We start from the raw sequence: 18,065 nt of genomic DNA, 5'->3' as shown, positions 1-18,065 counted from the left end.
CTCCTTTCTTCCCTCGCATGGTCCTCAGCACCAATGAGAATGAAAGCATGGGTAGGGAACCTCCTCACCCCCCTTTTATTCTGCTGCTAGGCATAGCCACCCCTCTTACCTCAGTGTCCACAGGTTCTGAGCTCCATTTATACTCCATATCTGAGTCATCTTGATCAGGATCATAGGATTTTGAGCCGTCCAGAGTCAAATCAGTTTTCGCTGGCCAGATTAGTTTTGAGCCTCCATATATCTGGGCCACTAGCAAACTACGAGTTACTTCAAATATCTGAGTAATGTTATTTGATAGTGGGGTCCCTTGAAGAGTGACTGTGAAAAGAAGACAGTACATTCCAATGTCCAGTGAATTTCCAGGGATGGTCAAATGAGTGTTGGATGTGTCAATGTCCAGAAGGGATATTGCTTGTTGATCTGATCTCCTGTACATCTGCCACTGGTATATCACTTTGTATTTATAGCAGCCTCTTAGATTCACACTGGCCTCAAAGTTACCTTCATCAGCCCGGTATATAACTGATGGCGATTCCACCAACCGGGCAAGTGGTTGTTCACAATCTACTGGCCTTACACTTACTCTTTTATATGCATGAACCACGCTCACCAGGTTAAACACAGACACATTAGTCACAAAGTCGCCCATGTCATTGTAGCAATACTCTACTGAACTTTCTACACCTGTTATATTCGTTTCTACAAATGTCCAGTGAAAATGTAAGTCTGAGCCATCAGATACAGTTGCCATAAATATGACACATTGATGTAAGAAAACCTCTTCAGTACTAATCTCTAGAAAAACACTAGTTACTGGAGCCTGTACAATAACCAGAGATCGCATTACGGAGAAACAAACATGGTCGCTGACATTAAGGACAATATGAAGTGCTCCCAGTTCCAGTGGAGTGAATGCTACCCTTTGCCCTGTCTGTATACGAGTAGGTAGACCTTCTTCTTGGAAATTCCATTGAAAATTGGGAAGGTAACCAGGTTCCAACTTTGCAAGTAAGTTCATGGTCCTCTTAACTGGCCAAGCAGAGGAAAGACCAAAGACCTTCAGACCTTTAATGTTCTCCAAGACATTTATGTGAAGTGTATAATTGGCAAGGCTGACCTTGTTATATGCAGATGACAGAACTTCATAAATGCCAGGAAAAGGGAAGATCAATTGACCACATATTTTAAAGAGAACCTGAGACAAATTGAGTTGAGGAAAAGCCAATATGAAGGTCACATTTGTGCCATACTGAATACTCGGACAAAACGTAACCTCTTGCCCAGTACAGACACTATTCCTTTCTGTATTGACATGGAAACCAGTAATTGTATCCTGCACAAGCAGTGTATGAGAAATAGTGGCATTACTCACTGAGTTGTAGACTTTCAGTGAAACCTCATACTCACCAGGTTCCTTAAACAAATGTGACACATTCTGTGTGATATACATAACATTTTCATTCGAACCGGACAACCTCCATTCCCACATTAGCTCTGTGCCACGTTCTACTGAACCACACAATAAAACCATTTTACGTGATGGTACTACTTTAAAGTTATGTAAACCATTGACGGCAAAACTAATATTTGACAAGGGTTCTTGTACCATCAACTTTGTTGATACAGTGGCAGAACTCAACGCATTTGACACTGTAACTGCAATGAGCTTCAAGCCTTGTGTGAGGTAACTTAAAGTCATGGACCTATTTTGGCCAGTATGCCAATATGCGCCTTCCCCAAGTTCCCATGAATAATGCAAGTCAGTGCCAGATTGAACATGAATAGTCAAATTTAAAGGTGACCCAATGGCCACACTGCCAGTTGGTTTTTGTATAGCTATGCCACTTATTCTCTCTATAACGTACATCTGAGTTTGTGCAAACATTTTTCCTAATCCATTCTCTACCCAAACCTCTGCACAATATTCCCCCAGTACTAATGGAGTCAAAGTGATGGAGGAGTTATGACTTTCCAATAGTCTGGGCATCAATACCCAATTAAAGGAAAGGTTGGATCCTTTGATCACATGAGCCGTGAGAGTGAGAGGTTCACCAATGCCAGCATACCCATAAACTTGTGCATTCTCTTGGCATATCCTTACACCTTGCACTTGTTCTTGAACATTTAATCTAACAGAAGCTTGAGCAGAGCTTAGAGTATTTATAGCCTGTACTCTAACCATATAGCTACCGGGATAAAAAAATATGTGAGATATGTTTGATGTTATGTGAGATATGTTTGATGTTCTGTCTAAAAATGGACAGGACTCACACATTGCCCAGAAATAGTGCACATCATCACCACTAGACAACGTAGTATAGAAATGGACGGTTTGGTTAGACTCTGCCAACACAACATCAGATCTCAGTGAAAGGTTTTTGATAGGGGCTTGCACATAAAATGAATAAGAGGCTTCATGGTAGCTCACATTATTTTTTGCATAGACACTAACAGTTAGGTTGCCAGACACCTGGAAAGTGTGTGTAACATTTTGTCCAAAGCAAAGACGAGAAGAATCGCCAAATTCCCAGGTAAACTGAGCTGCCACCTCTGGTCTAACCCGAGCAAAGAAGATCTTCTCAACACCACGTGGAATTATAGCTCCACCATTGTGTTCTATATACACGGAAACAATTGGTTGCTGCACATTGACAAAACAGCATGCTTGAAGTTGGCTTACTTGGTTCCAGACTGTGACGGTTACGTTGTAGTGACCGTCAAACATATATGACCAGGTGACCTCTGAGGATGACTTTTTTGTAGGCAGGATTCCCAGACCAAGATCCCACTGATACCAATAATCATGCTTTTGGTCGGGCAGAGGATGCACCAATGCATGGAAGGAAATAAGCTGGGATACATTTGCAGCTGTGGGTGATGTATTAATAGTTACATTGGTAATTTTATCTTCAACTTTTATCACTTTTCTGTAAAAATCACCCTCAGTATCTCCAGATATTACCAGTTGAATTGTGTAATTGCCAGCAGAATGGTAAGTGTGCCATACATCAGCCTTGCCTTCAGTGATGGTGGATGGACTGCCATCTCCAAAGTCCCAATGAAATATTTGTAATTTGGATGGCATGGAGAGGTAGGCCGTCATCTGTGTAGATATTAGGCTAGCGGCAACTTCAGGAAGAACATTGGTGACTTGTATTCTGTAAATATGTACAGTGAGTGATTTACAGGCAGAGCTCAGACCATTTCTAGCCGTTACCGCAACAGTAAAATTACCCCACCGGTTGTATCTATGGTTTACTGATGCTTCTGACTGGTTAATGTAGGATTTACCATCTTTCATATCAAAAGTCCAAATAATATTTGTGCCCTGTGTTACTGAACAGAATACTGTGATTTCCGTACCCAGCTCAATAGGGCTATTGCTCTCTACACACAAGCCTTCGATCTGTTGCTCAATGGTAACCATCAATGTTTCGTTAATTTGGCTGAGCTCATTGCTTGCAATGACCGTTATCTTATAGGTACCAACTGATTTGTAGACGTGTTTTATTTGACGATCGCTGCTTTGTACAGCTCCATACTCATCACCAAAATTCCAAGTGAAGATCACATCAAGTGATGAAGGCAGACATAATGCAGAAAACAGTGCGGCTGTATGCAGTCCTAGAGAGGCAGGGTCTACTTCAAGGATTAAGGATGTCAGGGGAGAAACAACCCGTAACTGCGCTGTGCATGTGGTTTCTGATCCACCTTGATACGCCGTCACTTTGACTTGATAATACCCTGTGAAAATGGAACATAGGATTACATAGCATTTGTAGAGAATACATCTAGACACCACAGACCATTACACTTTTTCTTACCAGGCTGGCTATACATATGTCTTTCTGTTGTGTTCAAAGTGACCAATGACTCTTTAAGGTTTTGTAGGTGCCGGAGATCATATGGAGGAGAAAAGCTTCTGTTTAGTAGTGGGCTGCCATCTCCAAACTCCCAGCTGTAGAAAAGCAGAACTTCCCACTAACTAGGCATAAATACAGATGAAAGTCTATAGACAATGGGGTGGGGGGTGTAGAAGACAAAGCATACGGAATATCACAAATATATTCAAAGGCGCAAAAAATCTGCACCAATTCTGCAGGATGTGAAACTAACCTATAACGTAATACTTCCCTGCAGACGTGTCTGCTAGTAATGTTAATATAGGGTAAGGCTTCAAAGCTAAGGCAACCCTCTCATGATTCTGGAAAGAATGGTAGTGATAAGAAGGTTAAAACTAAATATACTGTATGGCTGAAAAAGAAGATGGATGGATAGATGGATGGATGGATAGATGGATAAATGGATGGATAAATGGATGGATAGATGGATAAATGGATGGATAAATGGATGGATAAATGGATGGATAGATGGATGGATAAATGGATGGATAAATGGATGGATAAATGGATGGATAAATTGATAGATAAATGGATAGAGAGATAGATAGATAGATAGATAGATAGATAGATAGATAGATAGATAGATAGAGAAAAAGTTAAAGAGCAAGTAAGAAGTCTGAGTTCTCTGTTTGTCTCTGCTTAATGGGGTTGTCTCACTACCAGCAACCCCTTTCGTATGGGGGCCACCTCCCCTAGGGAAGCCCCGGCCATGCATCTCTGTAATACATGGATGACTCAAGTCCAACAGAGTGGTTTTCCAATCTGACTCATAGAAGGGGTACTGAGTGGTGATATATGGACAGGGGTTGTCTTCATGGCACATGGTGCTTTCTTGACACATAAGGAAGCTGCAGTAGATTACTTAAAGGATAATTACTGTACACTTCCAAATCCATTTTTTTAATGCTCCTATGCATTTAAAATAAAAAATGAAGCAACTTTTGCAAATAATTTTTATTAACAAACTACAAAATAAAACCCTGTGTGATCTTATTCTGCAGTTATACTCCCTTACAGATGTCCGCTAGTTATTGCTAACCTACTGTACGTACATTAGCAGGAAATAGAAAGAAACAAGACGGGTCTACGATTGCAGGATCAGACTACACAGAGTTGCTTTACCATGGAGAAACATAGGTCTACATTGAAGTTGGAGACACCAAACAGTAGAATATGTTTAATTATCATTAAAGTTACTTCATTTTTTATTTTAGATACATTGGACCAAGAAAAAAAATTTGGTTGCGAAGGTGGACATACCCTTTAAATGATGTTGCTGTAGCCACCCAAAATTAACTATGGATTGTCTTATGACCGTTGTAAATAGTGGTCTGCAGTTTGTGAACGTGAACCCACCTGCACGTCTAGGTTTTCAGCGAAGGTGTGTGATTCTAATACTTTTTTAGGGTATGTTCACACGCAAAATCAAAAATGGCTGAAAATGACGGAGCTGTTTTCAGAGAACTCAGCCACTGAATTTCAGCCATTTTTTAAGCTGAAAATGTTTTTTTCTAGACATTTTTGGAGCTGTTTTTCTACTGACACAATGAAAAAACAGCTCCAAAAAGGGCTCAAAAAGTGACATGCTCCTTTTTACGCGCTGTTTTTTAAAACACCGGCGTAAAAAAATGCCCCGTCTGAACAAAACGCAGTTTTTGCCATTAATTTCAATAATCAGATGTTTGTAGGCATTCAGCTATCGTTTTTTCAGGCGTACTTCGAGGCGTTTACGCCCCGAAATATGCCTGAAAACTCTGCGTGTGAACATACCCTTAAGGAACTTTTGCCCTTCCAATTGTCTAGTGACTTCTGCAATGTACGTTACAGGTTGTACTAGTTAAAAGAGGTAAAAATCAAACATAAAACCAGTACCTTATGGTCACATTAGATGAGTTTTCCAGCTGTATCTTTAAAGAGATTTCATGTGTCTTAGCCACAAGTGCAGAAAACACAAAGAGCTCAGCATTCAGCGAAGGAAGAATCCCATCTACATAAAGCATCATGTCTAACTCCTTAGAACTGACTGGGTTCTCAGCAACAACCTGAGATAACAGACAACACAAAAAACAAATTAGAGGGTTAAAAAAAAAGCAATAATGATATGTAAAGCAACAAACAAAATAAGCAACACACCTGGAAAATATTACCAAAAGTAGAGGCAAATTATCTGGTGCCTTAGGCCTGATTCACACAAGCGTATTTTACGTCGGGGTGACGGCCGTTAAAACAACGGCCTTCACATGGACGCATGTAATTCAATGGGCCCGTTCACACAGCCATTGTTTCAACGGACCATGTGTAAAGGGTCCGTTGAAAAATAGAACATGTCCTGTTTTCTTCCGTTTTCACGGATCCCTTAATAGACTCAAGTCTATGGGGATCCGTGAAAATGGAACCCGCACGGGGGCACCTCGGACATGAAAAACTTCACGTCCGAGTTTCCCCATGTTCGTGTGAATCTAGCCTTACTAAGAGCCCTCGAATATTCATAACACGGTAGTCCCATCCTCTGCAAGAAGAATATGGTCTGCTGCAAAATATAAGGAAAAAGTTACCTTCAAATGATAAATTCCTGGGGTTCTGAATGTCACAGTGTAGCTTGGACCCTTGTATGAGAACACTTTATTATTATCCATAGTCCATATGAATGTAACAGATGAGCCATGAGACAGCTCAGCTGTGAAAATCTGTAGAGTAGAAACAGATAAGCTACATGATTACATTTATTTAGGCCTCATACACACTACAGATCCATGTGCATGTAGCCTGTACATATGGTGGCTCCGTATTACAGAAAATCGAATATCGAAATATGTCTATTATTTCGGCATCCAATGGAGAATATAACAGGTTTTTTTGTATATGGAATCCCGGCAACAAAACTTTTGCATGAAAACAGAGGCATACGGAGGTACAGTATGGCTGCATAGAAGTCTATAAGCAACATACTATAGTTCCATACAAATCGTAGATTGTGTGGGGTCGCCGGTAGTGAGACACCATAATATGGTAGTGTGCATAAGGCCTAAGGTAAATAGACAGGAAATTCAGGTTTCAGATGTAGAAGGGTGACATAAGTCCATATTAATGGATTACCACACGCAATAGATGTAGGCATACTTACTTACCCTAGTTTGGTTTAATTGAATGCGATTAGATCCATCAGTGCGAATTTGAAGCCCCTGGATGACATCATGAGCCTTGACTTGCATGGTTAAACTTTTGACACTGACTTCACTGGTCAACTCAATGGAAAGTAGAGTACTTTCTGGACTGTTAAAATGCAACCGCATCCAAGAAAACCACAAATCTATAGATCGATAAGTGCAAATCGGCAAAGAAGATGCAATATCCGAAGGACATTCTTGCTGCATAATGGACTCTTCATTCTGCAGTGGTGTCAACCAATGAACATGAATTACATTTGTACTACGGGCACTGATAATAACCAGATTCACCTCCTGAGTTCGCAAATGCAAAGAGTCATTGTAAGGTGTAGGGTGAATAATTTGTACATCAGTAATAGGACTTAGAATATTCACTTCACAAGTGGCTGTAGTTGAACTAACTGCATTGGTCAGGACAGCACTGATTATATACGTTCCAGCTTTCTGAATACCCCATAACAATGGCGAGACCACAAGGCTGTGTGCTTCTGACCCATACATCACATGAAGGTCACAAACCGCATCATCAACCCAGCTGAAAGACTCTATAAGAGCGGACTCTTTCTGCCATCCTTGATGTGTCATGGTAATATAACTTTGGCGCCAGAGAGAATCAGAATTAGAGGTGCAGTGAAGGAACGACCCGTCGACGCCGGTGTGCTGTATAGAAATGATGTCATCAGGGTGCACAGAATAAGACAGATGAGATAGCAAGACCTGCAAGAGAATTAGGTTTGAAGTTTATATAATGGTATCATTTTTTGCAGCATATATATTACATAAATTTTGTACCATCCTTTAGTACTATCCTTTTGGGCTACTTCACAAAGTATTCATCTAATAATATTTTAGTTGTTTAGGATGGGTAGAAAAATGTAAGTCTTACATAGGCACTGTAAAAGAGCAATAGAAGCTCAGATATTCTCCATATGTCTTATAATCATGATATCTCTAACAACTTCACTGCAGCGCCAGCACAGAGAAAATTACGCCGTGCACAGTTTTTATACTGTAAACATGCCTACATGTCCATGGTGACTGTAATTTTACTTAAAGGGGTTGTCCCGTTTGGGGGCTGTTTTTTTTTTTTCTCTGATGACCTATCTGACACCCGGACCCCACGTGATCAGCAGTCCTGGCTCCTTACGGGCGCCGGAAGCTATGCAGAGTCAGTGCCGTAAGCAAAAGGCTTCAATCACTGTATAGCGGTCGTGTTGGGTTAGAGGAGTTCTGCTCCTATTCACTAGAGTAGAGCTGCAGTACTGCAGCACGGCCGCTATACAGTGGACGAAGCCTTCTGCTTTCGGCAACGAACCCTGCATAGCTTCCGGCGCTTGGAGGCAGCCGGATCAGCTGATCGGTGCGGGGTCCGGATGTAGGATCCCCATCGATCATATACTGATGACCTATCCTATGGATAGGTCATCAGCAAAAAAAACAGACCCCAAACTAGACAACCCCTTAAATAATAACAATAAAAATGATGTTAATGTTCTTTGTAGCTGCTGGACCTCCCCTCTATTAATTCAGGAGTGCCTATTAGGGTATTTGCAATTGAGTTTTTTAAACTAGACAACCTCTTTAAAATAGACTGTGAAATTCTAAAATATTAAACATATATATAATAATCTCTATAAAGTTTACAGTTCAAATCAGTTTTCTGCGGTAGGTCCGAAATCTATCAATTCTTTCCATATATTAATAATTAACACATTATCTATTCTTACTTGAATGTTTCGCCTCTTCCTGCTGGGTGAGAATAGCAGGGGGATGTCAGCAACGGGTGAGTATAGTGGTGGGGTTCCAACATACCGAGGTTGGTATAAGTAGCTCTCAGAGGTATAAGTACTGCAGGGCTGGTCGGGACTCAAACAGCTTTCAGTAAGCGAGCACCACTGTTTGCTATTGGGACAGACCCCGGTAGTGTTACATAGAGGATGCGGGTGACAGATCGCAAAAGGAGACTGCTGAAATACACAACCTTCAGAAACATACAAAAAAAACACAGGTTACTATTGGAACAAACATCTTATGAAATAATGGTATTTTTTAAGAAGTATTATGATTTTTTACTACACTTCAAAGACGACAGCTAATAAATCAGCATACAGTACAAACCACCTACTTTATTTGATGTATCAAATGTCCCCGTAAGTTCTATCTATTTACATTAAGGTCAGTTTTAGATGGCTACTATAAGACTGCATTTTAGCATCCATATTACAGTTGCAATACCCAGACCTCCCTTGGTTCTAGTCAGGGCCGGACTGGCCACCTGGAAGTTTTGGCAAATGCCAGATGGGCTGGTGCACAGTGGGCTGGTTTGGCTGCCACCCACATAGTTCTTTTAGCTACGGACTGAAGCCTATTCACACTGGGTGTCTGATCAAGCTTCTCTACAAGCGGTCACTGATCAGACACAAAGGGGAGTTTGGCTACCTCTGTATAATCCAGCAACAATAAAGTGGCAACACTGCTCCCTCTCACCAGAAGGACAGAGCAGCCCAGCATTAGTTAATTCACTGTTTGGCCCGTGGGAGCGTGGTACCACACTTACAGATTTCACAGACCTCACTAAATAAGAGAAATAGAGAAGACACTGCCGAGCGGCTGCTGTATTCTGAGCCAATAAGCAGCCACTGGACCTGGCATACAGTAGCTGCTCAGTAGTGCTGCTCTCTCTGTTACTGTCTACAGTAAACCAACAACCCCATTAGCTGCAGAGAAGTTCTGTTTTCATCTGCGTCAAAGACTCTGTCGCAGTTTCCATCAATTTTGACTGAAAAAATAGTAATACATGCTGCGCTATTTTTGTTGTCAAAATGACGAACAATACGCCCTTACCCGATGAACCCCATTGTAGGTGTCCTAGGTCTGAGTGGTGCACGTGCGGCATGTGTTCTAGGTGTGAGTTGTGCACGTGCGGCATGTCTCCCAGGTTATTCATATGTACAGTATATATGGCAGCATTATTCATGTGTATTGTGTAAATAGCATTATTCATGTGTATAGTATATAGTGCTTTTATAGTATATCGAGTTTTTGATGGGTACAGTGTATATGATGTTATTATTCATGTGCTTAGTATATAAATATATGTACACTACCGTTCAAAAGTTTAGGGTCACTTAGAAATTTCCTTATTTTTGCAAGAAAAGCACAGTTTTTTTTCAATGAAGATAACATTAAATTAATCAGAAATACACTCTATACATTGTTAATGTGGTAAATGACTATTCTAGCTGCAAACATCTGGTTTTTAATGCAATATCTACATAGGTGTATAGAGGCCCATTTCCAGCAACCATCACTCCAGTGTTCTAATGGTACATTGTGTTTGCTAACTGTGTTAGAAGGCTAATGGATGATTAGAAAACACTTGAAAACCCTTGTGCAATTATGTTAGGACCACTGTAAACAATTTTGCTGTTTAGAGGAGCTATAAAACTGACCTTCCTTTGAGCTAGTTGAGAATCTGGAGCATTACATTTGTGGGTTCAATTAAACTCTTAAAATGGCTAGAAAAAGAGAGCTTTCATGTGAAACTCGACAGTCTATTCTTGTTCTTAGAAATGAAGGCTATTCCATGCGAGAAATTGCCAAGAAACTGAAGATTTCCTACAACGGTGTGTACTACTCCCTTCAGAGGACAGCACACACAGGCTCTAACCAGAGTAGAAAGAGAAGTGGGAGGCCCGCTGCACAACTGAGCAACAAGACAAGTACATTAGAGTCTCTAGTTTGAGAAATAGACGCCTCAGAGGTCCTCAACTGGCAGCTTCATTAAATATACCCGCAAAACGCCAGTGTCAACGTCTACAGTGAAGAGGCGGCTCCAGGATGCTGGCCTTCAGGGCAGAGTGGCAAAGAAAAAGCCATATCTGAAACTGGCTAATAAAAGGAAAAGATTAATGTGGGCAAAAGCACACAGACATTGGACAGAGGAAGATTGGAAAAAAGTGTTATGGACAGACGAATCGAAGTTTGAGGTGTTTGGATCACACAGAAGAACATTTGTGAGACGCAGAACAACTGAAAAGATGCTGGAAGAGTGACTGACGCCATCTGTCAAGCATGGTGGAGGTAATGTGATGGTCTGGGGTTGCTTTGGTGCTGGTAAAGTGGGAGATTTGTACAAAGTAAAAGGGATTTTGAATAAGGAAGGCTATCACTCCATTTTGCAACGCCATGCCATACACTGTTGACAGCGCTTGATTGGAGCCAATTTCATACTACAACAGGACAATGACCCAAAGCACACCTCCAAATTATGCAAGAACTATTTAGGGAAGAAGCAGGCAGCTGGTATTCTATCTGTAATGGAGTGGCCAGCGCAGTCACCAGATCTCAACCCCATAGAGCTGTTGTGGGAGCAGCTTGACCGTATGGTACGCAAGAAGTGCCCATCAAGCCAATCCAACTTGTGGGAGTGCCTTCTGGAAGCATGGGGTGAAATTTCTCCCGATTACCTCAGCAAATTAACAGCTAGAATGCCAAAGGTCTGCAATGCTGGAATTGCTGCAAATGGAGCATTCCAAGACGAAAGCAAAGTTTGAAGGAGAAAATTATTATTTCAAATAAAAATCATTACTTCTAACCTTGTCAAATGTCTTGACTATAATTTCTAGTCATTTTGCAACTCATTTGATAAACATAAGTGCGAGTTTTCATGGAAAACACAAAATTGTCTGGGTGACCCCAAACTTTTGAACGGTAGTGTATGTATATATATATATATATATATATATATATATATATATATATATATATATATAGCGAGAGAGAGCATTATTTATGTGTACAGTTTATATTGGTGTTTTTATTATTACTCATTTGTAGAATATACTGTATATGATGGCATTGTTAGTATACACAGTTTATGTCGTATGGACTCGTATATCCTGATGGTGTATGATGTATTATATTTATTGCACACATATATTCTTAGTATTTCTGCAATATATTATTTATTACTATAACTTGAAATATGATTGGGGAGAGTCCATCTCAGGGTATTGTCACCATCTCCGGTAGGTCTCCTTTCCTGCTGTCTCACTTCTGTGCTGCTCAAGCATTTAATAACGGATAACAGACACCGTTCCTGTATGAGAGTGGTGACCGGTGTATACTGTACATTCACATGCTGCCCACATTTACCGGTTTTGTGGCATTTATAAAATATCTGAGTAGCACAACAGGAAGGCAGCATTTTGAGGAGCATCAGAAAGGATGTACAATTCTCATATAATGCTGGAGGGTGGGCCCACAACTGGGCAAACATATTGCATGGACAGCAGGTGGGCTTGTGGGCTTTAAAATGCCAGGGTTGATTCTAATTGCCTTGGTTCTAGTGAACCAGACTTAGATCAGCATTCTATGAACGCTTGTCTGCCCGATAATTGCCCAGTGTAAAACCCCCTTAACAGACAGACAGATGACAGAGAGACAGGCAATGACAGACAGACAAACAAAGACAAACAGACAATGACAGACAGACAATGACAGACAAAGACAGACAGATAATGACAGAGAGACAGGCAGTGACAGACAGACAAAGACAGAGACATCGACAAACAGATAAACGGACAATGATAGACAGACAATTTAATTGTCTGTCTGTCTATCATTTGTCTATCTGTCTGTCTTTTTATGTCATTGACTGTCTGGCTGTCATTGGCTGGCTGTGTGGCTGTCATTGGCTGTCTGTCTGTCATTGGCTGTCTGTCTTTCATTGGCTGTCTGTCTTTCATTGGCTGGCTGTGTGCCTGCCTGTCTGTTTGTCTATACCTATCTATCTTGCTGTCTGTCTGGCACCCCCTAACTCTTTGTAACAATATTGTGATTTTCTTTTTATGTGTTGGTCATCATTTCTATCCCTGTGTTATTGAAAGTTAACACAAGTGTAGAATTTTTTTGTTGAAACTGATTCTAGTTTGGGGTAAAATTGACAATTTATCACTTAGTCAATATTACAAAACATACCAGGGGAAAGCAAATGTTGTTCTGGACTACAAAATGGCCTCAGGATCTGGACTCGAGCCTGGTATTCATGTTGAAGAGGTTCGATTCCCAATTCAAGCGACAAAGGAAACCCAGAATGGCTGAACCAAAGACCAGGAAAAAGCATCACCTGCAGCAAACGTGGATTAACAGAGGGACGGAAATTTAACATACTGTTTGTCTGTTAATCTCAGGGAAAGCAAACATCCTTTAGGGGTCCTTTTGCACCGGTCAATTTGGGCCATAAAAACGAGCACCCATCAACTCGTTGATCGGCCCTCGTTTGCTCCTTTCACAATGAGCTGTAATCAGTAATGTATGGGGACAAGTAATCGTTACTATGATCGCTCGTCCCCATACATTGTTATCATGTCGGCAGCACATCTCCTTGTTTACACAACAATAAGATTTTGTGCTGCATAAACGATACGATCAGCCAATGAACGAGCGTTTCCTCGTTCATCGGCCGATCATTGCCCTGTTTAAACAGGGCAATGATCGGGAATGAGCGTTCATATGAAGGCTTGCTTGCCCTACCATTGGCCCGAGTAAAAGGACCTTTAGGAAAAAAGCCAAGATGACTTAAAGGCAATGTAAACCTTTGCAGGGCATTTTTTACCTGTCAGGTACGCGGGACTGACGGGTTCAGTGACAGCGGGTTCTGTGTGTCTCTGACACGCAGGAGCCACATGTAATATATCACATGTAAATTATAAACTTAGATGTGATAGATTACAGGTAGAGACACACAGGACCCGTTAACACTGAACCCGTCAGGTCTCCGGGGCTGACGGATTCAGGTAATAGCGAACGACACAGCTGCTCTGTATAGAGAATACAGAACAGCTGTATCCCGAAAAGTAAAACGAATTTTTAATAAAATCTATCTATAAAGTTACACCAAACACACAGACTAACCTATTTAATTACAAAAATGCCCTGCAAAGGTTTACATAGCCTTTAAGAGACTTACCTTAATGTCACTATCAAGGTCTTTATGTAAAAAAAATAAGGTTGCATTCTCTGTGTCAGCCTCTTCGAAAGCAGGAACGCCTACCAGGTAAACAGGGGCATCAGGGAGGTGGACTGAAAAATAAAATATGAATAAGAGAACATAAAGAATGCATGTGCCGGAATGTACAGCTTATAGATGACTTGAATGTTGTTAAAAATTTCTTGATAGAAAAAACAAAACACAAAAGTTTCAACGGCACATTCCAACAAAATGAAACAAAACGTGTATACAGGTGCAAGAACGCCCGTGAATGCAAATTTATACAACACACAAGAAAATGGCCAACACACACTGCAAACATCCATGTTTACTGTAAATTTGCAGTCACAGGCGTTCTTGCACCTGTATACACGTTTTGTTTCATTTTGTTGGAATGTGCCGTTCAAAGTTTTGTGTCTTTTATGTATTGCATATATGTGGGGTTAGTGACTGCCTCCATTTTTTGATCTTGCACTCCTCCCATTTTGCCCTGGGTAATTTTAATTAGTTTAATGCTGGTTCCTACCATCCCCAGATATATGTAGGCTTAGTCCCAGTTCTGGGTGTATGAGCAGCATTAGGGACCCACCTTATATAGGTCACTTTGTCGTGGCGGGTGGGCTCCCACAATTTGATCAAAATGCGCGCTAAGAACCTCTCTATTTATTTATATTTGGTGGTTTAGGTGGCATTAGTGTTTGCAGTGTGCCGTCACGGTTTTCTTGTATGCTGTATAAATTTGCAGTCACAGGCGTTCTTGCACCTGTATACACGTGTTGTTTCATTTAGTTGGAATGCGCTGTACAAACTTTTGTGTTTCTTAGTAGCAACATTGCGTTGCACTGTGACGTTACAACACTGCTACAGCAGTGCCCGTACAAATGCAATAGACACAATGTCCAATGCACTGCACCAACAGCAGCATAGATCCAAGCATCCAAGCAGAATCCACTGAAATGTAACTATCTTTCCCAGCGCCAATCTCTACAGTCAGAGGTCAGTTTTTGTTATTTGAGCTTTTTTTACTTGATTTTTAAGCATGGCATTAGAAAACATGTACCACGATCACAGTTTATCTCAGTTCCACAGAACGGCTGCTTAAAATAAAAGAGAACTGGCCAATATTTGTTACAAAACAGCAGAAATGTCTTTGTGTCGAGGGTGTATTTACAGGGAACTGGTGGGGCATGTGCCATGGATGCTGCGTGCCAGAGAAGGCCATCAAGTCACTCTGCCTTGGCCAGGGTATTTACAGTAGGCACAGCGCAGCAAACTGAACCTATGCCCCAGATGAAGGAAAGCCTGACCATGGCTCTGTCATGTGCAGCATGACTGCCAGTTTGGGGGTGCAGTGCTATATGAGAAATTACATTATCAACAATTACCTTTCAGGGAGCTGCAGTATGAGGTATAAGAATTGGATACTGACCTCCGGCTCTGCAATGACACAAAGATGGGGCTTTTTCCAAGCATGAGCTAAACTGATATATTTTCCCAGGTATTAATGGCAAACGTGTACACTCCTGTATTTTCTGGTCACGTAAAGTAGGTACAGCCAAGAGAAACCTGCCATCTTTTTTCAGAGACTGTGAGATGTTTACCCAAACTGGAAGGTGCCTACAAGAGAGATATATCTACGTCATGATGTATATATGAGATGCTGACATAGACAACAGTTTAGCGCCACAATTTGACATGATTGTATATGAATATGTACAATATATTTGACATTGTATTTATAATATCTAGTGAACAAGGTGCTAAAAGAAAAGGGAAACACTTGGTCTATATTTTCGATTCAGTTTCATTAAGTCCCATTGTCACAGGTGTATAAAATCCAGCACCTAGCCATGCAGTCGCCTTTACAAACATTTGGGAAATGATGGGTCATTTTAAAGAGCTCACTGAATTCCAGTGTGGTGCTGTAATAGGATGCCATCATTGCCACAAGTCAGTTCGTAAAATTTCTTTCCTCCTAGATCATTCCACGATCAACTGTGAGTGGTATTAATGCAAGTGGAAGCGTTTAGAAACCACAGCAACTCGTCAGACCACGTAAAATTACAGGGCATCGTCGCCAAGTGCTGAGGCGCATAGTAGATAAAAATCGCCAACGCTCTGCTGACTCAATAACTGCAGTTCCAAACCTCGTCTGGTATTAATATCCGCACAAAAACTGCATTAGGAGCTTCATGGCACGAGTTTCCATGACCGAGTAGCCGCGTGCAAGCCTTACATCACCAAGCACAATGCCAATCGTCGGATGGAGTGGTGTAAAGCACTCCGACACTGGACTCTGGAGCAGTGGAAACGTGTTCTGTGGCGTGACGAATTACGCTTTTCTATCTGGCAGTCTAATAGATGAGACTGGGTTTAGCGAATGCCAGGAGAACATTACCTGCCTGACTGCTTTGTACCAATTGTAAAGTTTGTTGAAGGAGGGATAAGGCTATGGGGTTTTTTTTTTCAGGGTTTGACCTAGGCCCCTTAGCTCCAGTATGGGGAAATCTTAATGCTTTAGGGGAAGGCAGTTTCTGTCCCAGCATGTCTGTGCCCCAGTGCACAAAGCAAGGTCCATAAAGGCATGGGGCATGGTTGGGGTTAATTTGGTGTGGAAGAATTTGACTAAGCCCTGACCTCAAACCCATCAAACACATTTAGGATGAACTAGAACGGAGATTGTGAGACAGGCCCTCTTGTCCAACATTAGTGTCTGACCTCACAAATGCTGTTATGGATAAATGGACAAAAATTCTCAAAGACACACTCCAAAATCTTGTAGAAAGCCTTCCCAGAAGAACGGAAGCTGTTTTAGCTGCAAAGGGGGGACCAACGCCATATTAATGCCTATTGTTCTAGAATGGGGTGTCACAAAAGCTACTGTAATATGTACATGGCCTAATACTTTTGTCCATATAGTGTAGACACATGGGTGTAATAATGTTATGCTTGCATCTTCCCGTACAATACAGTGCAGAACTGACCAACTGCAACAATGAGGATAACCCAAATAAAATCCTACTGCTCAACCCTATTTATATGTAAGGCATTGAGCACATCTGCGTCAGTGTTACCATTGTTCAGAATAACAAAAATATCCTTAAATGCCGATTCTGTTGCATGACGGACACCATTGGCGTCAGTCGGAACCCATTGTCTTTAATGTGTTTTGTTGAGTTTCCACCATAATGTCCTTTGCTTTACCAAAAACAATATTGCTTCCGGAATGTTTGGCCAGAACTGTGATGGAGTTTCCTAATGGAGCCTTCAACGCAGATGTGAACAAGGCCTAAGGAGGGCCTTGTAGTCCTATCAATGTATCTCACTATGTTATATGAGGGTTCTAAGTTAGAATGCTGTAGGAAATGAAGGGTTTTTTGTTTTTTTAAAGGGGGCATCCAAATTCTTTGTGGCCGAATTTTCACTGTATCTATATGATTGGAGATCTGAGAAGAGAAAACAAAATGAGAGGAACAATTTAAATGTGGGAAATCGATCCAATGTTGGGCATTCCTTAGGCTTCTTACCCAGAAAAAGATTCTTGAATGAAAGTTAGTTGATCCAGTGAGGTTATGTATGCAAGATCCCCTCCAGGAACTGAAGAACAACGACTGCGAGCAGAAACCAGCGACTCCTTTACGTGACTCAGCCAAAAGCAGCGCAGGTCACCTTGGAAAATTCTTCCTCCGCGGGGACAAGATGATTCATCTGCAAGATGGTATGGAAAATAGCCATGGAGGTTTACTAAGAATGAACACATTGTTGTAAGTGGAAGGTAAGACTACGAACTGCATACACCGTTCAACCATAACATTAAAACCACTTGCTTAATATTGTTTAGGCTCCCTTCATGCAACCATAACAGCTCTGACCCATTGAAACATGGACTCCACAAGACCTCTGAAGGTGTCCTGTGGCATCTGGCACCAACGTGTTAGCAGCAGATCCTTTAGGTCCTGTAAGTTGCAAGTTGGGACATCCATGGATCAGACTTGTTTTTCT

General features: G+C 41.2%; 1 protein-coding gene across 1 annotated transcript in view; it reads right to left on the bottom strand.

Annotated features, from left to right (window-relative positions):
- The window catches only part of LOC142665533 (polycystin-1-like), an 87,556-nt gene that overhangs the window by 47,924 nt on the left and 21,567 nt on the right, over window positions 1-18,065 (bottom strand). Inside the window, 10 exon segments of the mRNA XM_075845241.1 lie at window positions 110-3,744; window positions 3,825-3,958; window positions 5,775-5,944; window positions 6,458-6,589; window positions 7,031-7,786; window positions 8,797-9,050; window positions 13,052-13,199; window positions 14,043-14,155; window positions 15,493-15,680; window positions 17,591-17,771. Of these exon segments, the coding sequence (XP_075701356.1) occupies window positions 110-3,744; window positions 3,825-3,958; window positions 5,775-5,944; window positions 6,458-6,589; window positions 7,031-7,786; window positions 8,797-9,050; window positions 13,052-13,199; window positions 14,043-14,155; window positions 15,493-15,680; window positions 17,591-17,771 (5,711 nt within the window).

The sequence above is a fragment of the Rhinoderma darwinii genome, chromosome 13 (assembly GCF_050947455.1).
Source record: "Rhinoderma darwinii isolate aRhiDar2 chromosome 13, aRhiDar2.hap1, whole genome shotgun sequence".
Lineage (NCBI taxonomy): Eukaryota > Metazoa > Chordata > Amphibia > Anura > Rhinodermatidae > Rhinoderma > Rhinoderma darwinii.
This window is presented reverse-complemented; position numbering and strand designations above follow the sequence as displayed.